The 27,632-nt window shown below is 50.9% G+C and overlaps 1 protein-coding gene across 2 annotated transcripts in view; it reads left to right on the forward strand.

Annotated features, from left to right (window-relative positions):
- The window catches only part of Neurl1 (neuralized E3 ubiquitin protein ligase 1), a 78,367-nt gene that overhangs the window by 31,290 nt on the left and 19,445 nt on the right, over positions 1–27,632 (forward strand). The window contains exons 1-3 of one of the 2 annotated variants that reach the window (XM_034508435.2): positions 14,253–14,376; positions 25,754–25,995; positions 26,322–26,643. In XM_034508435.2, coding sequence (XP_034364326.1) covers positions 14,343–14,376; positions 25,754–25,995; positions 26,322–26,643 — 598 coding nt within the window. In that variant the 5' untranslated portion in view covers positions 14,253–14,342. Of the gene's footprint in view, positions 1–14,252; positions 14,377–25,753; positions 25,996–26,321; positions 26,644–27,632 lie in introns of those variants that run through there. The other variant, XM_034508426.2, reaches the window with a different exon arrangement.

Here is a 27,632-nt window from a genome sequence, read left to right on the forward strand (position 1 = left end):
ATTTCTGTGTATGTATATATACATGTTTGTATGTGAGGAAGTGCACATACCATAGCCTGTATGTGGAGATCAGCGGGCAAACTGCATCCAGCTCTTCCATGGAGGTGGTGTGCTCACTGTTACCAGTCCAGCCTTGTCCTCAGCTCTGTGTTTCTACTTGCTTATGTTACTATGATTTTGTTGTGGTTTTGTAACAGGGTGTCATGTAGCCCGGTTGGTCTTAAGGTCTTAAACTTACAATGTTGCCAAGGGTAACCTTGAACTCTTGTCTGTTGGTTGGTTGGTGTGTTTTGAGACACAGTTTCTTTGTAGCCCCAGCTGTCTTGGAAATGCACTCTGTAGACCAGGCTGCCCTTGAACTCGGAGATCTGCCTGCCTCTGCTTCCTGAGTACTGGGATTAACTGTACCTGCCTGACAGAACTACTTTCCTTTTTAAGGTGGGGTGATATTGTATTATTTATACACCACATTATCCATTTATATGCTGCTGCACCCTGCCTGGCTCTGAGACTGACCTGGCTGGCATAGGCAATGGAGATTCAAAGACACACAGAGAAAAGCTGTGATGCCCTGGGCATGTCCTCTGATGGAGATGTGCCAGCAGTCTGGAATCTCTGTGCTTTTATTATATACAGCCACATGAGAGATGGGTTAGCTAATCTTAGCAGGGGCTCATGGGAGAGAAGTTGCAAGCTGCTGAAGGAAGCTGTGCTTGGTGCCTTTTGCACAGATTGTCAACATCCATACTGGGATCGGGGGAGGCCTTGCCATTCCTATGGGTCTAAAGTCTCCATGCCCAAGTCAGGAGTGCTCATGGGTACAGGGCTGTGTTCACTCCCTATCAACACACACTTGAGTTTACCCCGCATTTTGCTTGTTGTGAGTAATACTGCTATGAACATGGTGCTGGACGTAGCTGTCATTGGTGTCCATGAGGGTTTCTTTCCCCAAGTGGCGTGTTAGCTCATGTGATAACTCTATTTTTTAATTTGTTTTTGGAGGAACTGAGTCAGCTTAGTCTTTATAGAAACAATTTTCTTTCCTTACCATATCTCATCACCTCAGATGCTTTGATGGGTTTTTAATACAGTTTTATTGAAGTCTAGCTGACATATGATACACAGCACATATCTGTACAATTTGGTGCATTTTGACACGTGTGTATATATATCTACACACACATATATGTATACATTTATATATACATATATATTCATATATATGTATACACACACACACACATATCAACAAGATGGAGGACATCTTCGTCACTGTCACAGTGTCCTGTGCCTTTAGGGGTTTTCTCCCTAACTCCTGCTGCTGCTCTCACCCTTCCTGCTCCCCAACCCCATCTTCAGGATTTGCTTCCTCTTTCTCTAGCTTGGTTGGCATTTTTAGAATTAACTATAACTGGAATCCTACTGGATGCTACCTTCCCCTCCAGCTTCTTCCACTCAGTACAGTTGAGTTGGGATCCATCTAATACGCTGGGCTGTGTAACTATAGCCCCGTGTCTTCTATTGCTGAGGTTCCCGTATCTCATGAATACATGTGGTTGATTCTACCTGCTGGTCTGTTGATGGGCATTTGCGTCGCTTTCGGTATGGAACCAATATGAGAATTCTGCTTAGTTAGGGCTTTGCTGCTGTGAACAGACACCATGACCAAATCAAGTCTTATAGAGGACAACATTTAACTGGGGCTGGCTTACAGGTTCAGAGGTTCAGTCCATTATCATCAAGGTGGGGACATGGCAGCATCCAGGCAGGCATGGTGCAGGAGGAGCTGAGAGTTCTACATCTTCATCTGAAGGCTGCTAGTGGAAGATTGGCTTCCAAGCAGCTAGGATGGGGGTCTTAAAGCCCACACCCACAGTGACACACCTACCCTAACAGGCCCACACCTCCTCACAGTGGCACTCCCTGGGCAGAGCATACGCAAACCATCGCACGCAGCCTCTAAAAGAGGATTTGCTTTTAAGCCTATGTATAGATGTGCTTGTCTGTTTTTTTGTTTTGTTTTGTTGTTTGCTTGTTTGTTTTGACGCTGGAACAGCTCAGTTACAATTAGTAAATGCTCATTTAATTATTTTTGTTTTGATGACAGGGCTTCATATTTCCCAGGCTGGCCTTGAATTTCCATGTAGTTGAGATGACCTTGAAGTTCCTTTAAAATTATTATTATTGTGTTTGTGTGCATGGTATGTGAGGCGGGCCGTGTGTGTCTCAGAGCATGTGTGGAGGTCAAGGGATGGCTCTTTGGAGTTGGTTCTTCCACCTTTATGTAGGTTTCAGTTGCTTGGCAAGGACTTCTGCCCACAGGCCCCTGTCCTTGAACTTCTGTTTCCACCTTCCACATGTAATCCCAGGACTACAGCTCTATACCATCAAGCTGGTTTATGCAGGCTGAGCTACAGATGTGTAGGGTGTGCTGGGTATTGCATGCCAGGCAAGGCCTTAACCAAGTATGTTTAACTTCTTTTTTTTATATATTTTATTTTTATTTCATTTGCATCGATGTTTTGCCTGCATGTGTCTGTGTGAGGGTGTCAGATGCCTGAGAGAGTTATAGACGGTTGTGAACTGCCATGTGGGTGCTGGTGATTGAACCCAGGTCTTCTGGAAGAGTAGGCAGTGCTCTTAACTGCTGAGCCATCTCTTTAGTGCAGCCCTCCATATGTTTAACTTCTAAAAATTTGAAAATGGGGGGGGGAGGGGAAGGGGCAGGAGGAGAGGGAGAGGACAGAAACAGAAAGTCAGACAGAGTGAGTGCCTCAGGGAAGGTACACATGCATGTCAGACAACTTCCAGGAGTCAGTTCACTCTCTCAGCTGTGTGTTCCTGGGACTGGTCACCAGGCTAGCACGGTCATCCTCTGAGCCATGAGTGTGTTTAACTTTTAAATAAAGGGCCTAAATATTTTCCACAACAGTTAAACCATTTTACATTTTCACCAGCATCAGGTAAGGTGGTGTGAGTCCTGATTCTCTGTGTCTTCACCAATACTTGTTAATGTTGGCCTTTCTGACAGATGTGCAGCACCTCATTCTAGTTTGAATTTGCATTTCCCTAGCCACTAATTATACTGAGCATTTTCCATGTGCTTTCTTTTTTAAAAAATGCCATTCAAGGTGTACTTTGGTGAAGTGTCTGCTTAATTCTGTGTCCATTACAGGTTTTTTTAAAAAAAGATTTATTTATTTATTGTATGTGAGTACATTGTCGCTGTCTTCAGACACATTAGAAGAGGACATCAGATCCCATTACAGATGGTTGTAAGCCACCATGTGGGTGCCGGGGATTGAACTCAGGACCTTTGGAAGAGCAGTCAGTGCTCTTAGCTGCTGAGCCATCTCTTCAGCCTTGTCCATTATGTTTTATTGGGCTGTTTTCTTATTGTTGAATTTTGAGAGTTCTTTATATATATAGGACTCAGCAACCATCTCAGGCTGTCTGTTGAAAGTAACAAACTCTGCTTTGGGTTGGTTTTACCAGTGAGGGGTTGAGAATTCATGACACAAATGGGATATCAGGAGTGGGTAAATTTTAAGTGAGTCACTGTGCCACTTCTGGGAGGGCTTGCTTCTAGTCTGGTGATATGTCACATGCAGTCTCTGGAGGGAACAGGCTTACTTCTCTGGGACCTTTTTCTGAAGAGCAAGGAAATTATTTAGTGTGTATGTGGAAGATGTCACCCAGCAGTCCTCCCGCCATGCCTCATTGTCTAGATGTGGGTCACGTGATCATTGCCTGATCACTGGCAAGAGGAATAGGGCAACGTAATTGTCATGAACCAGTGGAGGCAGCACATGAACCAGGTGGCTCTGGAAGCCACCCTGTCATCAGGTAGGTGTGGTAGCATGTGCTTTTAATCCCAGCACTTGGGATGGGGGTGAGAACAGGGGTGGAGTTGGAAGTAGAAGTGGGGACAGGGTCTGGGGTCTGGGCTGAGGCAAGAGGACTTTGAGTTTAAGGCCATCCTGGACTATGTGATGGATTCAGCGCCGGCTTGGGCAATATACTGAGGTCCTGTTTCCTGAAACCAAAGACTAGGAATGTGGGTTGGTAGAGTCCTGTCCAACACATGCCAGGCCAGGAGTTCAATCCCAACCCCACACAAACAGACAGATTTCCAAACTACCCCTCATTGGGCTCTTTCTCAGAGACTGTTCATCAGTCTGGATAGGGTATTCGTCACTCCCTAATTCCCGAAAGTGATGCTGATGGGGAACCAGGCTTCACCATCAGTGCCGTCTTGATGTTGAGAGTTAGCCACAATGTCCTTGATGGTCTTGCTGGAAAAATGTGGCTTAAACAAGTCACCAAACCTCTTAAAACCTCACTTTCTTCATCTGTCTAGTGGGAATAGCCCTCATAGGGTTCCTATGAAGGTTGAATGAGCCCATGGAAGCTGACAGGCTTTGTGTCCATTGACATCTGAGGGTCACCTGCTTAGCCCCTCAGTCGACTTGCCTCCTGCCAGCAATAGACAGGGGAAAGATTTTTTATTGAGCTCAGCGTCTTATCATTAAATGAGAAAAAGAAGGGGAGAAAAAGACGGACTGGGAAGCCACAGGCAATCACAGTGGGCTTTTTTCTTCTCAGATGTGGGCTTGAACAAGCTGCTATAAATGGTTCATGCAGACGGGCTGGAGGTGCTCTTCCCACTGCTTCTCTAATCAGGAGAACCTGGCTTAGGTGGTAGGTGCAAGGCTCCTCCCTGGAGTCCTGCAGTGGGTGGAGGGGGCTGGTGCACGTGCCTCTGCCGCCTGCAGGAAAGATGGTTGGACAAGGCTGTGCGTTCAGCCTCCTCAGTGTACAGGACGTACTGGGTGCTTAGTTGCTTGGCTATTTCTTAGTGAGGCCCAGGCTGGGCTGCCAACATGTCAAGGGAACCCCTTGGGCTATGAGATAATAGGCCAGTTGATCTGTCACTTATGGGTCCTACTGTTCCCGAAGGCTCTACAGTGGGCATGGAGACAGGGAGGGGAACCTTTAGGAAGCTGGAGAGGAGATGAGTCAGAGCCAGGACTATACACCATCGATCACAGCCTCACCTGTGTTCTGCTCTTTGTTTTCCTCTCACTTGTGTCAAATACTCTTGGCAGAACCATGAGTACTAAGCAGCCATGTTGCTACAAGGGTGGGAAAGTCCCTGCAGGGCAGGCCTGCCTTGGATGGGCAGGGCTCATGGCTCCTGTGCATAGAATACTTTGGTGGGAGCCTGGATATCACTGGAGATGAAGCCAGATCCATGGGTTGGGGGCAGTTTAGAGAGTTTTGAATGATTCCCAGAGGGACTAAGCTCCTCCTGAGGTGCCCAGGAACCACCAGAAGCTCTGATAGAAAGAGCAACCTGTCAACCGTACGAAGGCAGCAACAGTGCCCATAAGTGTTCCAGTCAGGATGATGTGGTTTGAGCTCTGGGAGGAGCCAAAGGACAGAAGGAGTTGACTTGTAGCTTTTCAGAGCTGAGTCATTATTCTGAGGCCACACAGCAGGGGCAAGTTCTTGGGTGATGATGTCAGCTGATGTCTATCTTTTTTGGGGAGCAGGGGAGGGGGGAGACAGGGTTTCTTTGTGGATCCCAGGCTGTTCCGGGACTCTCTTGTAGTCGAGACAGGCCTCAAATTCAGAGATCTGCCTGTCTCTGCCTCCTGAGTGCTGAGATTAAAGGCTTGTGCCATCACACCTGGGTCAGATTTCTGTCTTAATCTTAGTTTAGCTGCTTTGTATCTGTGTAACCTGCACCAATCGTTCCATGTCCCCAAGGGCTCAGAGTCCTCACTGAGGATGCCAAGTTCCCAGTGATGGCCTCTCCTCCTGGGGCCCAGGGCAGGTATTTAAACATGACAGTGGTAGATGTAATTTTCTTAGTTAGTGTTTTGGTCACTTGTCTTATTGCTGTAACAAAAAGCAATCTAAGGAAGGAGCAATTTATTCGGGTTTACAACTCTAAGTTGTAACAGTTGCAAGGAACGGGGTCTCTCAGGCCAGTGAAGCTATGGTGAGGGGACCAAAAGGGTGCTTAGGTTTTGTATCAACAGATTGTATCACATTGTATCCACAGTCAGGATGCAGAGACAAATGTGCTCAGCTTGCCTTCTGAGTTTTAACTAGTCTGAGACCCCAGCCTGTGGAGTGGTATCGCTCTATTTGGAATGGGTCTTCCCACCACAATTAATCTAATCTGGAAAACCCCTCATAGACAGGCCCGAAGACTTGTTTCCATGGTGACTCTAAATCCTGTTAAGTTGACAACGAAATCCTGTTAAGTAGCCACCACTGGTATTTACTTGTCTTGATTCCCGTTTTATTTTTATATGAGGGCAGGTACTAGGGGGCATACCAGCCCTTCGGGAGAGCCTCCACGGGATGGGGAGGGGGAAGGCCAAAGTGTCTGGGCAGATGGACTTGAGTTCTGCTGTTTCTTACTCTGTCTGTGATTCCTCATTGATTAGATGGGGACATGATAGGGTCTTTATGTAGTGTTCATGACCGAGGCTCATCTAGACCACACTCCTGGGCCTTCCAGGCTATTCTGGGCACGCTGTATTGTGGCCCCATTTCTTCTTCCTGATGCTCTGGCTGGTAGCCATTGTCCTTCCCAGCCCGTTTTTCAGAAGAGAAAATGGATACCTGAGGTTTGAAACTAGGTAGTCGGAAACACTCAAAAGCCCGAGCTCAGCACCTCCTCGTCTGTGAGTTGTCCCCCTGATCCCCACCACAGACTCCTCAGTGGTTGCAGCAACTATTGGAGTCACTAGACTGCTGGCATTTAGCTGCCAGTGGCTCTCCTGGGAGTGTATGTTCCTAGAGTCACAGCTCTTGTGAGTCCTGGGCCATCATACTGTCGTATCTGCTGGTACTCAATGTCTGAGGGAGAGAGTTGGAGAAAGAGAAGATGCAGGAGTAAGTGAGGGGCTGGCTTAGCTGGCTTTGAGCTTGCAAACCAGCACCTGGAGGGACAAGAAGGACAAAGCCAGAGATGCAGGCAGCTTGGAGGAAGGGACATAGGCTACAGGAGACTCAAGGGGGGTATCCAGATTTGGGGTGCTGTGTGTATGCGTGTATGAGCATGTGACTGTGTATGGGGAGAGAGATGGGGGAAGGTTCCTCCATGCAAAGGAGGTCTTTATCCTCCCAACATCAGCTGTCAGCTTTGCTTATAATCCAGCATGCCAGCAGGGATCAGTCAGGTGCAGTTCTGCCTCTCAGACGCACGAGGTTTGTTCCAGCACATATGTCCCGTCTCCTACATCACTCTGGTGTCCTCCCCTTTCCCTTCCCCTATGAAAGTCTCATTGTCTTCCTTTTTTTACCTTAACCAGAAAGGTTATGGTGTACACAGATCTTACGGACTCCGACCAATGATTTATCATTTGCGACAGAGACAAGGGCTGGCTTCCAGTTTAAAACTCATTCCACTCTGACCAGAACCAGAGCACTGACCAGGTGACAAAGAACAATGCTTAATCTCCTTTCTTAGCTGAACTGGCTGCTGGCCAGCCCGCTGACATGCCATTTGCATATATAGCAGGCGTGTAAAAGTGTACATGTAAACCTTAGAGCCTTGCCTAGTGAGGCATGTGTACGGCTGCTTGCTGAAGCCGGCCCTCCATCTTTCCCTGGAGGACCACAGCCTGTGCTCATACCCTGCATCCCAGGTCATTCCTTTCCCTGGGTGGGGCAGGGGCCTTTGATTCTCTAGATCCCCCTGCATCCCTAACAGTTGCATCTCTTGCTTCTCATGAATACCACTGCCCTGTTTTGTCCCCATTAGTGACCACAGAACCTCAGGAAAGTTCGGTGCTTCGCCCTGTCACGTGATGGCAGAGCCAACTTGTATAGCTGCTAGGCTAGAGCTCCCAATCTCCATGTGGTTGGGGTGGGTACATCCATCCACCATTCCTGGCCAGTCACAAAGATGGGGGTTCGTTGTCTGTGGCTTCCAGTTGGCACATGCTTTCCTGGGAACAGAGACCTAGGTACCTCAGTGTTCGGGGTCTTTTCTGCTTGGCATGGATGGTGAACCCTGTTTCACCCAGGGCATCTGGGGAGTGTGAGCAGGTGTGTTTGTGTTGTGGAGAGTCTCAGAGGGTGCTGCGGGCAGCGAGCCCGAGGGTGGGAGGAGCTAGGAGGGGCACCCAACTCCAGGTTGTTTGCTCAGATTCTCTTTCAGTCCCCACCCCCGCGCCTGCACCTGTTGTGTTCCCATCATCCCGGGCAGCTGTCAGCTGTCACTGCTTAGGACACCTGTCCCAGAGGACACCCTCTGGTCTCCATGGCTCCGGTTTCTCTGCACTGTGCAGCTTCTGTAGTCTGTGCCCCTGCTTCATCTCCGCCCTCTCTTTCAGACTCCAGCTAGTGACCTGTGTTTTCTGTGGGTCCAGATACAGATGGAGTTTGGGGGGCGGCCTTCTAGGCTCCTCATTCTCCAGGCCCGGCCTAATCGGTCAGGGTAGGGAGGGTGGCCCAGGCAGGTCGGCATTAAGCCCTAAATACCAGATGACTCGTCATCTCAATTGAATTATTCTTTGTTCTTGTTGGGAAACAAACCAAACCAAAACCTCAAACACAATAACATAAGGAGCTGCTGGACCACCTCTTCTCTCTGACTTCTCCACATACCCGCCATTTCCCCATCTCATGAATGAGAACATATCCACCCTTCCTTCAGCCAGTGTAGGCTGTTTTCAGCACACTGTGTTAGTCTATAGGCCACTCTGAGTCCAATCACGGAAGACACGAGCCCTGAGTCCAGATCCTTAGCCAGCATGCCTTGAGAAAGCCTACGCTTTTCTGAGCCTCCTTTGCTGCACCTGCGAGGTGGGCTCAGGACTCCTCTGCCCGTTTGAGGGAAGGGGCTGGGCCCACTGTCCTCTGGAGGCGCTTTCCCCTCAGTCTGAGCTGCTGCCTGGGAATTGGTTGTTTGCTTTGCAGTGTTCCCAAGGGCTCTGCCTTTGACTTTCAGCTCCGAGAGGGTGGGTTTAGACAGGGAGAGATACCAGGCCATGGGAAATGTCGATGAGAGGGGATGAGGTGAAGAAAAAGTTGAGCTGGGCAGCCCACCATGAAAGCCTCTGAGGACAGGGAGACTGTAGACAGGAGGAAGCACACAGTGGATAAGGCTGGGTGGGTAGAATCTTATTTATTTTTGTTTGGTTGGGTTTTTGTTGTTGTTGTTGTTGGTTTTTTGAGTTAAACTTATTCTCTTTTATTAAAAGTGTAATTTTTAAAATTTTATATTTGTGTTTGAATGTGTATGTGCTCATACACACACACACACACACACACACACACACACACATGTATATATATATATATATATATATATATATATATATATATATATATATATAGAGAGAGAGAGAGAGAGAGAGAGAGAGAGAGAGAATTTTCTCTGTATAGTCCTGGCTGTCCTGGCACTCGCTTTATAAACCAAGCTGGCCTGGAACTCAGAGATCTACTTGCCTCTGCCTACCGAATGCTGAGGTTAAAGACGTGTGCTACCACTGCCTGGCTGTCATTATTATTTTTTATGTATGTGAGTATTTTGCCTATATGTATGCTGGTGTACCACGTGTATGTCTGGCTCTTACAGAAGCCACAAGCGGGGTAGGATCCCCTGGAACTGGAGTTAGAGGTATTTGTGAACTGCCATGTAAGATGCTGGCTATTGAACATAGGTCCTCTCTTCAGCCTCCTAGAGTATTTATAGTTTATTCTTTGGCAATTTCATATATGTATATATCTTGCTATATCTACCCTCAATTTACGCATGACACTGTCCAGAACACCAACCACCCCCCCCCAGCACACCCTCCTCCTGCTTTCCAGTCTGGTTTTCTAATCCACTAAGTCCACTTCCTGTTGCCCACATAAACGGGCGTGGGACTGCAGGAGAGCACAGCAGTCTCATCAGTGGCCACATCCCTGAAGAAAAATGACTCTCTAGGAGGAGGGTCTTGACAGCTACACGAGCTCAAAGAACCCAGGGGACTGACATTCCTCAAATGTGGCCAGAGAGCAGTTGCCATTCCCTGGGGTTGGGGGACACTCCATTTGCCTTCATATGACCGCGGCGAGCCCCAGTTTCATGTCCTGCAGAGGGAGGGCGCACACTAACTCCTGAAGGGATGCTGTGGAGTTAGCTGAAGTTATGCATACAAAATCCCCAGCCCTCTGCCTAGCACGGGGTATGCACTGAGCCAACAGAAATACCACTAGCTGCCTCTGTTGGTTTGACCACAGACTTGTATATTAGCTACTCTCCTTGCTGTGACAAAATACTGGACAGAAAGTGATTTAATGATTTTTTCTATGTGTATGAGTATTTTGCCTACATGTCTGTTGGCGTACCATGTGCATGGAAGCACAGAAATATTTGCTTACAGTTCGGTGGCAAGGCCGTCATGGTGGGAAGGCAGAGCCGCAGAAGCACCAGGTGGCTGGCCACATTTGCATCCTCAGTCAGGAAGTGGGACTGGACTAAAAAAACGTCAAGTCTAGCTCCCAGACACTCACTTCCTCCAGCAAGGTTTTACTTCCTTAAAGGCTCTAGAACCTTCTTCCGATGCAGCTCCCCTAGCTGGGCCAAGTGCTCAAACATGCGAACCTGTGGAAGACACCCTGTACCCCGACTGCAGCTTGTCCTACCCCATCCATAGCCTCTGCTCAGCGTGCTGTGGAAGCACTGAGCTGTTTACCTGTGGCCACACAAGCCCCCTCCCCAACACCAGCATGGCTCACACCACGATCTAGAACTGTCTCCTTGATTCCATGCCCTGTCCGCCTGCCCATTGGCTTCTGAGGGGTGGGGGTTGAGTCTTGCTTGCCCATTGGTTCATGGTGGAGCACAGGGAAGCTTGCTCAGTGAGTGAGCGCTTCTTGGCTCGTCCCTTTTAGTAAATAGGACCCTTTGATTAAGTGAAGGCTGTGTGGTACCCCACTGAATAATAACTAGTAGGGATGCATTACCCATTCCACCCTGAAGAAGGGGGGGTCACCTCCCCTAAAGAACTCTGGACACTGCTCTGGGGAAGGGTACAGGACATTGTCACTTTCTTCGGAAAACAGGGCTGTAGATTGTGGGAGACAAGATCCGGATAGAGGGATCCCTTTGTTCTGCGGTACTGTTCTAGAAGGCCTGGAGCTATCTTGGTGGTCCCTAATTTTCAAATTTCCCTACCTACCCCACCAGATAGGTCTCTCAATATTTATCTCAGGCTGGCCTCAAGCTCATGATAGCCCTGCCTTCATTTCCTGGGTGTCGGAATTACTGCTGTGTGTCACCACTTCGTTTTTCTTCCTGCTACCCAAATGAAGGGCTCCCCGACCCCTTCACCACACCAGCCCCAATCCTGCTGCATGAACCCCATTCTATCATGATCCAAGGACCTCCTCTGCAAGGCCTGATGTGAGACCTGAGGGGGGCGAGGACAAGCCAGGTGCTGGCCCCATCCTTCTGGATGCTGCTGCTGTCTCTCCCGGCCCTTGTCTCTTCCCACGAGTACCCCTCACCAGATGGCCCAGTGACCTTTTTAGAAATGTGTGTCTGGTCTTGTTGCCTCCCTGCTGAACCCTGCCAGGGTTCCCTGGTGCTCTCAGGGAAACAGCCTGGTCTTCATTCTGCACCTCCAGGCCCTTGTGACATTCCCTGACCCATCTAGTCTTACCAAGAGCAAATTTCCCTACAGCTCTCCTACTGATCCTGTTCTGTCCATATCAGCCTTGCTTGGGGGATATGCTGGGCACCCTACAGCCCGTGGACCTGTGCACACGTGTATCTGTTCTTTGTAGCACTCTGTTTCCTGACCCACCCCCATAGTACATAGATCTGCAAATCTTGCCCTGCTCTGGGTTTTTAGGGACACCTGCCTCAGGCTCCCTAGAACCTGAATCTTTGGTTTCAGAACACCATTTAAGAAAGGTGTTGCTGTATTCTGCATCGTGGCTGATTGAGAAATGGCTGCTTCTCCCCGATCCATGGGAGCTAGGACCTGCCTATTGTGGATCATGTCTCATCGTGACTGTGTAAGTTAGTGTTCGACTTGTACTAGATGCTCAATAACTGTGGGTTTAGGTACGTTAGGTTGGTGAGCTCTGCTCAGGAGGAGCTGGGGCACAGAGACTAGGTCCCTGATAGGTCATGACTATCTCTGTGTTGTGCAGAATAAGACATTAAGAGAGACAAAGTTACAGGGTTCAGAGGAATGACAAGGTCCAAGAACGAGGACTTAGCAACTACCTGCGGCCCCAGGGAGATTTCCTGAAAGGATCTCCTACCCCCAGTCCTGGGCAGGTGGGAAGAGAGCATCCCCAGTAGGGAGAAAGCAGGAGCCAGTGGATGAGGGAGACTGCTCTGTGGGATGCCGAGCCTTGGGAAGACTAGGTTGCCGTATGGAAGAGGCTAATGGAGGAAGGCCCAAGATAGGTCTATTAAAAGGCAGGTAGGATCTAGGAGACAGCTCACTGAATAAAGTGCATATTGTCCAAATGTGAGGACCAGAGTGTGGATCCCCAGAACCTGTGTAACAGCTAGGCAGGCTTGCTGGCTGCCTATAGTCCCAGAAGCTGAGAGCCAGAGAAAGGGGCTCGAAAAGTGTCTACCTACACTCGCCGATTGGTGAGCTCTGGATTCAAGTGAGAGATCTTGTCTCAGTTAGATAAAGTGGAGAGTGATGAAGATCCCAATGTCAGCTGTGGGCCACCCCCCCCCACACACACACACACATGTGCAGACATGTGCATCCCCACACACATCTGAACATATATTCACACATGCATACACAAAGTCCCTGTGCGTTCTTTCTGTCCTTCGGTCAGATTCTGGATGGAGGTGTGCAGGCAGCCAGCAGTGTCCTGAGCCCCTCACAATGTGCATACCTGAGTTCCACTGGATGTGGACAGCACCCCAATCTTCCCCCAGCTCTTTCTCCAGCCTCTGATTCCCTACCCACATCTTCCTCTGGGATCACAGATCCTTGCCAGTACGGGACAGGGCCTGGGAGGTGGGGACTCTCCTGCTGTCTTGGGAAGAGGTGCTTATCCTGGAGAGAGTGTGACAGGTAGTGAGCCTGTTCCCCATACCTTCTTTTCTGTAAAATGGGTTTAAGAACAGCTCTTACCTCCCAGCATGCATTGTCCCATGCACTGTGAAGCCTCAGTGAATGGCTTTGCTCTTTTGATAGCAATCTGGGCTTGCCCCCTAGGGCTAGAAGGGTCCCCTCTGTCTGTGCTTTCTTCCCGCCGAGATGCAGGGTGCCATATTCTGCACCTTAGGATTCCTCCAGAAGCTATGTGAGTATGGGAGAATGCATACTCGGGGCAGGAGAGGGATGGGTGGGCACAGCAGTGGCGCGTAGGAGTGTGCACAAGCACGCGTGTCTGTGTTTCTTAGACATGTGGCATGGTGCAATAGACATGTGGCATGGTGCAGACATACTGTGCAGGTCAGTGTGGCTGTGTAACTGTGTGAGTGTGTGGTTAAAGAGACAATTTGGCTTGGGGGTAAAAACCTGGATTCTGGCACACTTCCTGTAACCCCATCCCAGCCCTGCTACTGCTGGGTAGCTCTCTTTATAGACTTCTGGCCTTGGGGAGGTGCTAGTGGTACCTGTTGATAATGGCAGTGATGCTGAGGTCAGAGGACAGTCAGCCTTCCAGGACTGAAGGAGTTAATCCTTGCCAAGTAGTGTCTGGAAGAAGATAGACATGGTGTGAGTTCTTTGCGCTTCAACTCCATAGCTTGACTGTGGTACCCTGAGTGGAGGGATAAAGTCAATATTGTTCCCATCCCATCCCTGCTTCATCCCATATCTGCACGGAGTGTCAAGATGTCGCCCGAAGATTGAATGGCTGTTGGCTGTTGGCCTAGGTGACTGAGGTGCTGTTGCGTGTATGTCCATGGGACAGTGTGTGGTGTGTGTGTGTGTCTGTGTGTCTGTGTATGGTGTGTGCTCTGCTGGGGCATCTCCAGCGCTTTCTGGAGCTTGGCTATTTCAGGAAGCCTCCAGTCTCCTCCTCCTTATGTAAATAAACATGACAGATCCCTTTGCCTGAACCAGCACGGAGGTGGGGGAGGCTCCCAGTGGGTGGGAGCTGGGAGGCAGCAAGCACAACCAGGGGGTGTGCGTGTGTGGCCGGCTGGCTGGCGGGCAGGCGTGTCCATGCAGGAGGGAGAGAGAGCGTGGGGGTGCAAAAGGGGCCGCTTGGCCCTGCCATGCCGGCTGGCCTCGGGGGAGGACAGGGGGGAAGGAGGAGGGGAACTGGCGGCCAGGGCTGCTCAGTGACGAGGCTGGCTGGCCAAACGGAGGTGGCCAAGCTGCCAGCGGCCTGAGATGGGGGGACAGATCACAAGGAACACTTTTCACGGTAAGGCCCCAGTTGATGTCTGGGGTTTCACTCACCCCGAGCCTGGGGACCCCTTGGGAGGTTGGAGTGGAGAGGCATTGGGAAGGAGTATTTAATCATGTCCTGTTCTGTCACTCTTTGGTGGGCTCTGGGGCTGTGTGTGTGTGTGTGTGTGTGTGTGTGTGTGTGTGTAGGAGTGGTGTTGGGTGTTTGTCAGTGTGACTGGAGAAAGAAGTCTAGGGAAAGCTGGGAGGTCAGATATCTGACTTTCCCTGCAAAGTGGCCTTGTCCTCTTACCAGGTTATGGAGCAGCCCCTGAGTGGGATGTGAAGTCCTGGGTATCAGAAATGTACCATTCACAGGTACTGAGGCAAATCTTAGACAACTGGGGAGACAGTTTGTGGGTCCTGGAAGTAGTCTGTGAGAGATGTTTGGGTGCCCTGTATGTATACACAAGCGTCTGTGCTTGTGAGTGTTCATTAGAGATATCTGTGGGTGTGCACTTATGTCAGCTTGTGCCTAAGCACACAGGTGTGCTAGTGACAGCCCCCACAGAGCCTGACCTGGTTCTCTAAGAGAGGAGAATGAATTTCTGGCAGACCCACAAGCAGGGAGGTGAAGGATTGGAAGGAAGTAGACTAGCTGCCATCCCATTTGCTGGGCTCCTGCTTGCTTGGACTCCTGTCTTATGGATTGCCTGGCTCGATGGTCTCAGGCTCAAGATGGCCAATGTGACAGCAGACCCAAAGGGGAATCCTTCCTTGGAAATGGATCTGGGCTCTTCTACAAACTGTGTGGAGTCAAGAGTCCCCACTTTAATACCCTGTGACCTTCCCTCTAAGGCAGGATACTGGACATAGGCCCCTCCATCTGCCGAGTCTTGAGGGGCCTGGGAGAAGCCCAAGCAGGAACAAGAACAGTGGCTGAAACCACTTAGAAACCATGGCTGGTGGCTGATGGCCAGGCAGTTCCTTCTCCCAGACTCTGGACATTGAGATAATAATTTCCAATTTAAAAATAAAGAGGTAAAGATGTAGGAAAGGCAGATTATAGATTCTCTGAAAAGGAAGTGATTTTTGTCTTGGGCCTGGAAGGCTAAGTGACAGATGGAAGGTCCTAGAAGACACATAATCTGGAGCCTGCTGGGACAGTGTCAGGGACCTGGGCTGTGGCCTGGAGCTTGGAATAGGCTGACCTAGCCCTGGCCTGCCTACTCATGGCCGGGGCTCACTGTTGGCAAAGGGTCTGGATCCAGCTGACATTTTCCACTGGGGTCAGACCTGGGCAGGCTTGGGGACTGGGCAGGACAGACAGGCCCTTTGAAGCACGTGGCCACTGTCCTTTGGCTGCCTTGGAACACAAGTCTTAGGGCATGAAGCCCCAAGACCTGCTGGACCCATGCTCTTCACAGATGGCTAAGGATAATGATAAGGATGTGGTAAGGATGACAAGGGTAGGGCTGGCCACATCCTGCTGTTGTCTGTCAGTAGGACTAACAGGAGCTGCTCTCACAAGGTGACGGGCGTGGTTATGTGGATCACTGTGAAAAGAGGATGCAAAATGAAGGAAGTCAGGAGGACTCAAGAGAAGCCATCTGCACCCAGGGCAAGACAGAGTCCTTCTCCTTTGCATAGCCCACGTTCCAAGGAACAGGAACATACTTGGCTGGGCATCTAGACTGGGTGGACATTGTTGAGCATGAATCAAGTGTCTCATTTGCATACTCTCCCTCCCTGTCAAGTCAGGCCCCTCTCCTATGCTTGCACTGGCTGTCACCTCAGCAGCCATCACGAGTAGGGGTATGTGGATTTGCTGTGTCTATCAGCATCTAGCCAAACACTGCCCATCTGTCCTCACACGGCCATGGTCATGTTTGCCTTCCTGTTCTGCACAGTGATTGCCCTGTGGCTCTGGATAGGCCTCCTTTGGAAGGTGAACAGGAGCTAGGGGAAGGCACAGACTCTGGCTGCTTCCTATGGATACTCTGCATGGGTTGCATGGGCCCTCAAATATACCGTCAAATGACCCTCGATGGCATTTTCAAAAGCCTTGGGCTTGGGGACACACATATTTGGGGTTGTTTAGTAAGAGTAAGTGAAGGGCAGGGGCCAGAAGTGCACTCTGTATTTGGGTTTATTTGTTGCGTGTGCATGTTTTGGGTGTCCACAGATGCGATAGCTGTGTTTTGAGTCCCTGCTTGTGCATCCATGAGGTGTGCCTTTGTCTCTTGAAGGGACTGTGTTGCTCTTACTATAAGTGGACACGTTTGTGCTTCCCACCGCCCCCCCCCCAATGGTGGCATGTCTGTGTGCATGTGTTGGTGTGTTGGGTCGGGAGAGTGGAGTCCCTGCTCCTCTAGGAGCAGCCTGGCAGGGGACCAATGGATAGGATGAATCCCATTCGGAAGATGGTTTCTGTGGTTACAGACTCGGTCTCGTTCCCTAGGTGAGTTTTTGAGGATGCTTCTGTTCTTGGTTCTGGGGTGGACAGGCTGCCAAGTCCCTCAGGGAGGCAGCAGGACCCTGGGGAGGGGGGCCTTTCCTCCCACCTTCCATCTCTCTTCTCACTTCATCTTCCTGTAGTGCTCACCAGGTCAGGGACTCGACCTCTAACCTCACGTGCCCAGACATCAGAGGATGTGAGGCTTCAGGGGTCTGAGAGGTTGAGCCCCACTCATCACAGAGGGAGACATCACCCAAAAGGGAAATGGCCGGCTGAGGTTACACAGTTGTGCCTCAGACAAGACATGTGGCCTTGTCTTACTGGGCTGGCTCCTTACTTTCCCTTCTTGGGTTCCTTAATCCCGAAAGCTGCAGTAGGGCAGTGGCTTCCCATGGCCTTATGGGTCTCGAGATTTTCATGGAGCAGCTATGGGAGGAGGGAACTTAGGCTCTCAGAGCCCAGGGCTGTGGAGCCACTGAGAAGGTCACATCAGTTCAGGGAGGTGAGCAGCAGGCTGTTCCAACATAACTAAGCTCAATACCTGACCTTCAGTGGGCACCAACAGGGCTTGGTCTGTAGGGAGAGGAGCGTGTGGAACACGGGCCTGCTTTGGAGCCGCAGTGGGTACGGAAGTGTCTGAGAGCCAAGGAAAGGTGAGGCTGATCTGGGCTCCTGGTCGATGAGGCCAGGAAAGCTGTAGGGATCAGGGTGGTGGGAAGACAGGTCCTAGGCAAAAGCTAGAAGCTTCTCCATTCTTGCTGCCTAGTGCTAAGTTGGCCTCTGGGGAAGGGTGGGAAGGTCTGACGGCAGAGAGGGGATAAGAATCAAGTCGGCTCTCTCATCTGAAGGTCTCTAAGCAGCATACTTGGCACACGGCGCAGAGGGTGAACATCCGTGAAGGTTTCAGGGAGAGTCTTCTGTCCGCATGCTTGCTAGCATGTATATAGACATGTACCCTGCTGCCCCTCCGCTTCAGTCCTGCTGGGCCTCCAGGATAATGCTCCCTAGGTGTTCACATCCGCTGTTTTGCATACCCTCCAGCTATCTGGAAGTGAATAGTTGGGTCCGGCCCACACTAGAAGGGATCAAGTCTAGGAGGGAGCTGGGGTTTATCAGGCCTGGGTAGGGGTGCTTCCTATAGATACCAACCTTGCAGGGTGGGAGCATGAGAGAGACTGGGTATGAAGGCAGGGACTGGGGTGTGTGTGTGTGTGTGTGAGAGAGAGAGAGAGAGAGAGAGAGAGAGAGAGAGAGAGAGAGAGAGAGAGGAGAGAAGACTGGTGAAATTCTGTCTCTAGGAACCATCCCTCTATGAACAGAATGGGTATGGATCTGTAAGCGGAGCCGAGGGTGACACCGTGTGGGGCATTGACGTGAGCCATGCCCTTCCTTGTCTCAGACCTGGCTTTGAAGTCCCTGAGAACACAAGGGCCGAGAGAGCGGACTGAGTCATCTGGAAATTCCCTTGTGGAGCTGTTAGAACGGGAAGGAGAAGGAAGTGATCTGGTCCCTCTCCCAGGTGATATCAGAGGTGTAGCCTTGGCTGCTGGGAACATCGGATTGGGGTGTCACCATGAGTGAGAGAGAGAGAGAGAGAGTGAGCAAGTGAGATTGGGCAGGAGGCTCAGTTCAGAGATGAACTTGTCTGTGTGGTGTCCGTTCTGCCCATCCTCAGCCACTCCTTCCTCTCCCACATCATCCTGGACCCTGCACCAGGCAGGATACACCATATCCATTGTCAGGTGTGTGTGTGTGTGTGTGTCTCTCTCTGTGTATGTGTGTGTGTGTGTGTGTGTGTGTGTGAGAGAGAAAGAGAGAGAGAGAGAGAGAGAGAGAGAGAGAGAGAGAGAGAGAGAGCTAGCATGATTCCCCATGCTGGGCCATAACAGCAAGAGTATGCAGGACTGAGAACTCTCCAGATGGGCGCAGTGAGGGCAGGAGGCGGGAGATAGGCTGTTGGCTGGCTTGCTGAGGCAAAGTGAGAAGCCCTTGTCCTGAGGTCAGAGTTCAGAGCTCAGCCATGCGACCTTGACAAGCTGTTGGTTTTCAGGGGCTGGTCTGAAATCTGTGTGCTAGGGTCATCAATACCTTTTACCTATGACTGTATAGTGAAGCGCTCCAATCCTCTCTTGGCCTGAAACCGCAAGCATTTTCCCAACTCTCCATTCTATGCCCTGGAATCTGGTTTCCCTGGGGCTCCAGGGCTTCTCTCCTTTTCTGAGGTTGTAGTCAGCTGGCTGGGACTGCAGCCTCATCTGAAGGCTTACCTGGAGGGGGCCATCGCCAAGATTACTCACCATTACTGGCAGTCCTTGGTCCTCTCCTCGTCTCCCTATGGGCATGGCAGCTGACCTCCTCAGAGAGGACAGAGCAACGACCAAGATGGAAGTGACGTTTCATGACTTCAGCTGTGTTCTACTCTAGAAGCCCACACAGAAGTAGAAGGAGCCACACAGGAGCAAGAAGGCACAGACACGGATGGACCTCTTGGGCTAAGCTCAGTAGAGATGCTTTTCACAGACACCCACCTCACAGGGTTTGGGAAGGCGAGACAGGCTGAATATGAAGAACAGAGAGCACAAGAACTGGTACAGGAAGACCAACCCCCATGGATTTCCTTTCTTCTTTTCTCTTGACAGCAGGTGTGGAAGGGTCTTGGACTGGTAGACTTGTAGTCAAGTATCTTGTGTGGGATCTTGGCCTCTGGCAGGAAAGGAAGTGTTTCCCTTCATTTTCTAACGTCTCCATTTGCCATCAGTAAGGGAGAAGCACAAAGCGGGTGTCCAGATGGGAGAACCACACACCGGCTGTCCTCTTCAACGTCTTACTTGAGCACCTATTCTGTGCTCAGAGCTGAGTATTGGAAAATAGCTGTGAGCAAGATGGCTTCCCCCCTGCACCCCCCCCACACCTCCCCGTCAAGTCTCCCAGTCCATGACGGACAAGGGAAGATGCACAGAACCTTGTTGCCCTTCTCAGACAGGAAGTGGCTCTGCAGAAGGCGGAGTCATCTGAGGGGCTTTTCTCAGCTTTTGCAAAGATGTGTATGTCCAGAAACACTGGATGCAGAATTGCTGAGGGAGAGCACTGTGTGACATGGGTCATGGATGACCCAGGGTTTCAAAGTCCTATGTGGTGAGGGACACTCAGCTTGGGATACATGAGTCCCCAGAAACCCATAGGAGGGCCCCAAAGAGGCTTCTGAAAGACCTAAAAGTCTTCAGGATGAGGGAGGAGGACCCGCTCCTGGAGGTGAGCACTTAGGGAAAGAAGCTTCAGGGAAACCACTGTGCTTCTGCCCAGCTACACAGTCATCTCCATCGTCCTGGTCTCCTGCCTCCTGGCCCCTTTCTCCCTGCAGAGGAAGCCCCATTCAGAGAAGGAGTACAAGCCTGTCTGAGAGGGGCCATTGTTCACTGCAGCCTAAGGCGAGCGGTGTATCTGGGAGAAAGTAAGGCCGTGGAGTTTGGTCTTTGCAGATAAAATAAATGAACACTTCCTATCACAATTGTCAGTTTTATTTTAAATCAAACCAAACCTTATGCTGGACTCAGGTGTTAAAATGTGGAAAAACTGTTTTGAATGAATGTGTTCTCCTGGTCCTCAGCTGGGTGAAGTAATCAAGGCCAGGATGATCCACTGCCATCACCACCACCACCATCAACACCATCACCACCACCATCAACACCATCACCACCATCAACACCACCACCATCACCACCATCACCACCACCACCATCACCACCATCAACACCAACATCATCACCACCATCACCACCACCACCATCACCACCATCAACACCAACATCATCACCACCATCACCACCACCACCATCACCACCATCACCACCACCATCACCACCATCACCACCACCACCACCACCATCACCACCACCATCACCACCATCACCACCATCACCACCACCATCACCACCATCACCACCACCATCACCACCATCACCACCATCACCACCACCATCAACACCATCAACACCACCACCACCATCACCACCATCACCACCACCATCACCACCATCACCACCATCACCACCAACACCATCACCACCAACACCACCAACACCAACACCATCACCACCATCACCACCAACACTATCACCACCATCATCACCATCACTACCACCATCACCACCACCATCACCACCATCACCACCATCATCACCATCACCATCACCACCAACACCATCACCACCATCAACACCACCATCAACACCAACACCATCACCACCATCATCACCATCACCATCACCACCATCATCACCATCACCACCACCACCACCACCACCACCACCACCATCATCTTATTCTTCATCTTCATCACCTCCTTCCTCCTCCTTCCCTTCCTTTTCCTCCTCTTCTTCCTTCTTCTTGGTAAAGATTTATATATATAATTTTAAAAACGATTTGTTTATTTTTATTTTATGTGCATTGGTGTTTTGCTTGCATGTGTGTCTGTGGGGGTGTTAAAGCTCCTGGAAACTGGAGTTACAGTTGTGAGCTGCCATGTGGGTGCTGGGAATTGAACCTGGGTCCTCTGGAAGAGCAGCTTGTGCTGTTAACCGCTGAGCCATCTCTCCAGCCCCCTTAAAGATTTATTTTTATTTTAAATTACATATATGGGTGTCTCTCTTTGTGGGGGTATGTACACACAAATGCAGGTGCCTGCTGAGGCTGAGGTTGTAGGTTGGGGGTCACCTAAAGTGGGTACTGAAACCAAACTCAGGTCCTCTGCAAGAAAAGTAAACATTCTCAATCTCTGAGCCATCTCTCCAGCCCCAAGAGCATCTTTTTATAAAGAACTCAAGGTACAGAGTGGTAAAACAACTTGCCTGAAGTCACACAGCAATTTCCAGCCTGGTTAAGGTTTGAACTGAAGGCTTCCTGTTTCCAGTGTTCATAGATTTTGCTCTACCCACCTCCACTCCCCCAGAAAGTTAGTCAGTTTTTGTAGGAGTTGAAAATAAGGCCAGCACCTGTATTCAGGGTCTAAGTTCAGAAAGAGGCAGTCTCAAGAATGATGGGATTCAGCTGGCCTTGAAAGACTGGTGGGGTTTGCAGAAGCTCAGGCGAGGCTGAGAAAGAAGGGGTGTGGGCAGGAGGACCCACTGGAGCAGAGGTCGTGGAGGTGGGAAGGCACTGGGTGGTGCCCCTTGCAATGATCATACGACAGTGACCATGGAGTTGTCCCTCTGCCGTCTTGTTTGATCCCTTGAAGCCCTATGGTGACCCCACTTTACAGATGGGAAAGTGGAGGCTCCTTTACACACTTTCCACACATAGGGCAGAGTGCCTGGCTTGGAGACAGCCAGGATTGAGCTCAGATCTGGGATCTCTGCACTCTGCCTGAGAGACCGCAAGTGTAACTTAACTTCTGAGGGTCTGTGTCAAGGTGGCATTGAGGGAAAAGTCAGGACACTGCCCAGTGTGTGGCACAGGGGTTGGGCTTTGCATCATGGCTAGTGTTTCCTCCCAAACACTGCCTGCTCCTTGGCAGCTCTGCCATTTGACTCCACGGTAATTCTGGGTAGAGCTTGGTGGAAGTCATGGGATCATTACCACAGAGGTTGTGTGTGTGTCTCTGTGTGTGTCTGTATATGTGTGTGTGTGTGTGTCTGTATATGTGTGTGTCTGTCTGTGTCTGTGTGTATGTATGTGTGTGTGTATATGTGTGTGTGCATGTGCGTGTGCATGTGCGTGTGCGTGTGCGTGTGTGTGTGTGTGTGTGTGTGTACCTACCTCTCCTGGGACCCTGTGAGCAGTAGGGATATGAGCTGGAGCTTGCTCAGGGTCGAGCCTGTGTTGACAACTTGTGTGCCCCAGGAAGCTGGGGAGGCCTCACTCATCAGCATCAGCATCACCTGGGGTCCTCATCAAGGTCCCCATAAGCTTGTAAATGTGTCACTAATGGGTCCTACCTTGGACAGGTGCTGGGAGCTGGTGGCAGGATGGGGGTCCTGCTTGCTTAGCTGTAAAGTCCTCAGGCCCACCACAAGCCACACCTTAGCTGGGATGCAGGTGCCTCCCCAGTGAACCCTGTTTCCTTTCCACCTGCCATCTCAGAGCATGGGGGACGAGTTCTAGTATTGACTCCAAAGTCTAAAGCACCCTGGACACATGTTGGAAGAGCACAGTCAAGTCTTAGCTTTGCCTGACAGTCTGACGCTATCTCACTTATCTACAGAACAGGGACCCTCCAGTGTCATACTGACCATCAAAGTGATGGAAGGGAGCCACCTCCAGGCTGCCTGCCCACTCTGAGTCCTCAGCTCCAGAGCTGTGCACACAATAATTCTCAATGTGTTTTCTCTCCCCTCCCCCCAGTGGATATTCATGTCAGATGTGACAGAGAGAGTGGCAGCCACTCTGGTCAGGCTCTTCACTTTAGCCCTCTGAGGGTACCGTTATTCAAAGTATAGCCCATAGGTGCCTCTATGTGGTAGCCCTGGCCCCTTAACCAAAGGAGTGGCTCTGTGTGTCGATCACACACAGCAACTTGAGAGGAGAGTCTGGGAGTCGCCCAGTGTCTGTCCTGATAGTCTTGGAACCATAATATAAACAGAAGAGGTTAAGACCTCACACTCCCTAGCACTGAAGCTGCCAGAGTGGCCTTGTCTCCACCCCCTGGGACAGGAATAGCACCCATTTCACTTTACTAGTTGGAAGGGGACTTGTGGTTAAGGTCAGAATGTCAACCTATCTTGGCTTGGGGACCTCCTATGAGGTGGTCTAAATCCTTAGGAGCCATTCCTGGGGCCAAGTGATGGGGGTGCCTTGGTGGCCAGAAGTTTCAATATTTCTTCCTGTTACTGTCACTATCAGAAGACCTGCCGCACTCGTGTGTGTTTGTGTGTGTGTGTGTGTGTGTAAGTTCTGTGACCATGTAACAGCTGTGTAAGTTCTGTGACCACCGCCATTATTTAGAGAATGTTTCCATCAACATGAGAACTTCGTTCAGGCTCCTATGTGGCCAAGCCTCTTCCCTCAACCCCAAACTCTGACGGCCCAACCTTTGCCTGTCCAATGTCACCGAGGTGCAGTCACATAGCAGGGGACCTTTTGTGCTGGCTTTTCCACTTTTCCCAGAAGCATGTTTCGGTGACTTGGGGGTGACCACGAATCAAGCCTCTATATACTGTGTGCAGATCATGGCTGTGTTCTCACCTCACAGGGGGACAGGCTGAAGTGTGAATGTTTCGTGGCATGTGACTTCTCAGACAGACTGCCAACCTGTTTTCACCTTGTTCTGGTTACATCCCAACAGCAATTGAGGGCTGAGAGCTCCATGCATGCTCCTGGAGGGATATGCTTGTGTGTGTGTGTGTGTGTGTGTGTGTGTGTGTGTGTGTGTGTGTGTGTAGGCCAGAGGATGTTGTATGTCCTGGTCTGACAGGGTCCTTGTACCTTTGGGCAGTTCTAGAACATCTTGTCTTCCTGGAGAGAGCAAAGCATCCCTTTCTCATGCTAGTTCCCTCCCCTCCCCGACACATACACTCTTTGCTCCTCGGGCCTGGCACACAAGAATATGCTCTAGCGAAACCCAGAGGAGTGTGCCCAAGGGTCACAGCTGGTGCTAGGCTGTGGAGCCTGGTGTCTGGGGCCCTCAAGAGAAGGGAGCAGAGATGCAAAGTGACATAAACCAAAGCAAGTGTCCTGACAGGCTTGGCCTCCCGGGCCTCCAGGGCTGTCCAATCTTCTCTTCTCCATGTCTGTCTTCCCCCTCCTGTGCTGAGAGAGAGGAGGGGGTCTGTGCAGACCTGCTGCTAGCCCTGTCTCATGCATTATTAAGTTCTGTCTCATGAAGGCCAAAATCTGAAACACCCCAGAAGCCTGCCATAGGTGGAGGCATCCCCTCCACCTCCTCCTGCCCTGCTGTCCTCCATGGCTATTTGCTTAAGGTGACTGGAAGGGCAGGCTCCATTTTCTGTAAGACTGAGCTGGGGAAGGAAGGGCATCCTTAGGGCAGCAGCCCACAAACGGATGCCACCCAGATGCGAATCCTGAGGCACAGGCCGACCAGTGTCCCAATGACAGAAGTGCTGCCTAGCCAAGGAGTGGTAGAGAAGCCACCAGACACCTTGTCCCGTGGTCTTGCTTGTTTCTATGTCTTCAGGCCACTGCCAGCTGCACATCTGTAAAGTGCTTGCCCCTCCTCCAAGCCTGTCCTGCCCACGCCTTTGTCTGGTGTCCCCAGTGCTACTGGTATGGGCAGGGTTAAGCAGCAATGGAGCCTGTGGCACATAAGGATAACCTTGAGGGACAGACATTATGTCCTTGATACTGAGGCTGACATCACCTTTATGGTCACAAGTCCACCATTGCCTGGCATCACCAGCTGAGTTCCAGTGCTCCTCCTCCAGAAGCCTTCTGGAGAGGCGAGCCTCCTGGTGGTTCTTGGGGCGGTGGTTGCTGTGTGCCATTTAGTATGGCAATCTCCATCCATGTCTGTGTCCTGGGAAGGACTGCTGGCTTCAGGACAGGAACCATGGATGTTTTGTTTGTTTGTTTGCAGTTCCAGTACCAAGGACAGAACTTACTATTTCATAGGTCATGAATGAGTATGAATAAGTGAATGAATGAAAAAGGAAGTCTGGGAGTGGCAGCAAATGGTGACAGGCCACCATGGGCGATAGTGGGAAGAGGGAACCAATATGGTCACGAAACGTAATGTAAATGTCTGATATGCAGGATATCTGATATGCCACCTCCAAAGGGGTCATGACCCACACATTGAGAACCACTTGGTGGCAGTGGCTGGGGACAAAGTGGACAGTGACTGGAAGGCTGGTTGTCACAGCTGGCTGAACTGGTAAAGGTGTAAATGCTGAGCAGTGGGTGGTCCCAGTTTTTTCCCTGGACCCTCCCCCAGGAGCCCCACCCCACACCGATCTGGCTCTTGGTCCTATTAAGTCTTCTGACACTATGGCCTGTTCCTTTGCAGACTCCATCGGGGGCTCCTTCCCGGTCCCCTCTCACCGATGCCATCACAAGCAGAAGCATTGCCCGCCTGCGCTGTCAGGTGGGGGGCTCCCGGCCACGCCGCTGCTCTTCCACCCCCACACTAAGGGCTCCCAGATCCTCATGGACCTCAACCACAAGGCCGTCAAGCGGCAGGCCAGCTTCTGCAACGCCATCACCTTCAGTAACCGTCCAGTGCTCATCTACGAGCAAGTCAGGTTGAAGGTGGGCACCCCCGGACCCCTGCCTTTGACCTCTTTACTGCCACGGTCTGCTGTTCCGCTACCAGCCTGCCCCCTCTCCTTCTTGCCTGTCTCTCAATCTTTCTCTTTTCCCAGCCTTCCTGGGTAGCAAGAGTCAGTGGGCGTGGCCTTCGCCAACCTATAAGAAGGCCCCCTGGGCTGGGTGGTGGGCGGGAATGAGCCACATAGTGAGTTTTCTGGCTATAAGACACTCCCGAGTGTTAGCTGAGGGTGATCCATAGAGAGCCCGCCCCTTCCCCCTCGGTCATCTGACCAAGGAGGCTGAGGCTCCTCACTCCCTATGGCCAGATCACCAAGAAGCAATGCTGTTGGAGTGGGGCCCTGCGACTTGGCTTCACCAGCAAGGACCCTTCCCGCATCCACCCCGACTCACTGCCCAAGTACGCCTGCCCTGACCTGGTGTCTCAGAGTGGCTTCTGGGCCAAAGCGTTGCCTGAGGAGTTTGCCAACGAGGGCAACATCATTGCCTTCTGGGTGGACAAGAAGGGCCGCGTCTTCTACCGGATCAATGAGTCAGCCGCTATGCTTTTCTTCAGTGGGGTCCGAACAGTGGACCCACTCTGGGCCCTGGTGGACGTCTACGGCCTCACGCGGGGTGTCCAGCTGCTAGGTGAGTGGCTTCCCTCTGCTCCATTAGTTGCAGGTGCTGGGACCTTCATCCCATGAGTCATGGTGGCTGTCGGTGGCACCCATAAAGTTAGGGGCCCAGGAACAGCTTTCCCATGAACTGCAGCATGCTGTTCCTGGCCACAGCTTTGGCAAGTGAGGCTTAGTGAGATTATAACCCACACAAGCCCTCCCTCGGGTGCTCTCTGAGATGAGAGCAACTTTCACCCACCACAAATGGCAGCCTTGTTCATTGCTCTCAGTAACTGTTGTCAACGGAAGCCTAGGCATGTCTCATAGCAACCCTGGGACTCTATTGGAGGAGACTCACATTCAAAGATGTTAAGTCCTTCGTGGATGAGTGGTGAAGCCAGCTCTGCTTACTTGGTCTGCCCAGCCCTTAACTAAGCCCTAGCGCTGGCCTATAGTTCCTCTGACACCCGGGCTTCATGCTTAACCAAGAGCTTTCTGCAGGGGATTTAAGGGGATGAGAGAGGGAAGCAGGAGGCACCGGGAGGCTCAGACCCCTCAGGGGGAAAGGACAAACAGCCTATAGGACCTACCATGGGAACATTAGAAAATGGGAATCTGAGCAGCAAGGGGCGGACTTACCAGCCATGGAATTGTCCAGGACTGCCAAGGGCCTCAGAAAATCTGATGGCGTAGGGTGATTGCCAGTGAGCTAGTAATGGAGGTGAGAGTTTAACCCAGCCTGTCTTCCCAGCTTGATCTATGTGTACCTATATATTCAAGTGTGTGTTTGCAGGCATGTCAATCCTACATACAGGCAGAGCCTGATCAAGCCTCAACTTCCTCATCTGGAAAATGGGCCATGGGAAGAGTTAAAGAGGCCGAATAAAGTTAGCTGGCACTGTCCTAGGTATTAAAGCTATGTCTAGCTGGACACTTGCTGCTTCTGTCCCCACCTCCACTTCCTGTCCCTTGCAGAGAGAAATGCCATAAAGGGGGTTCAAACCTGGTTTCTGTTTTCCT

The sequence above is a fragment of the Arvicanthis niloticus genome, chromosome 1 (genome assembly GCF_011762505.2).
Source record: "Arvicanthis niloticus isolate mArvNil1 chromosome 1, mArvNil1.pat.X, whole genome shotgun sequence".
Taxonomy (NCBI): Eukaryota; Metazoa; Chordata; class Mammalia; order Rodentia; family Muridae; genus Arvicanthis; species Arvicanthis niloticus.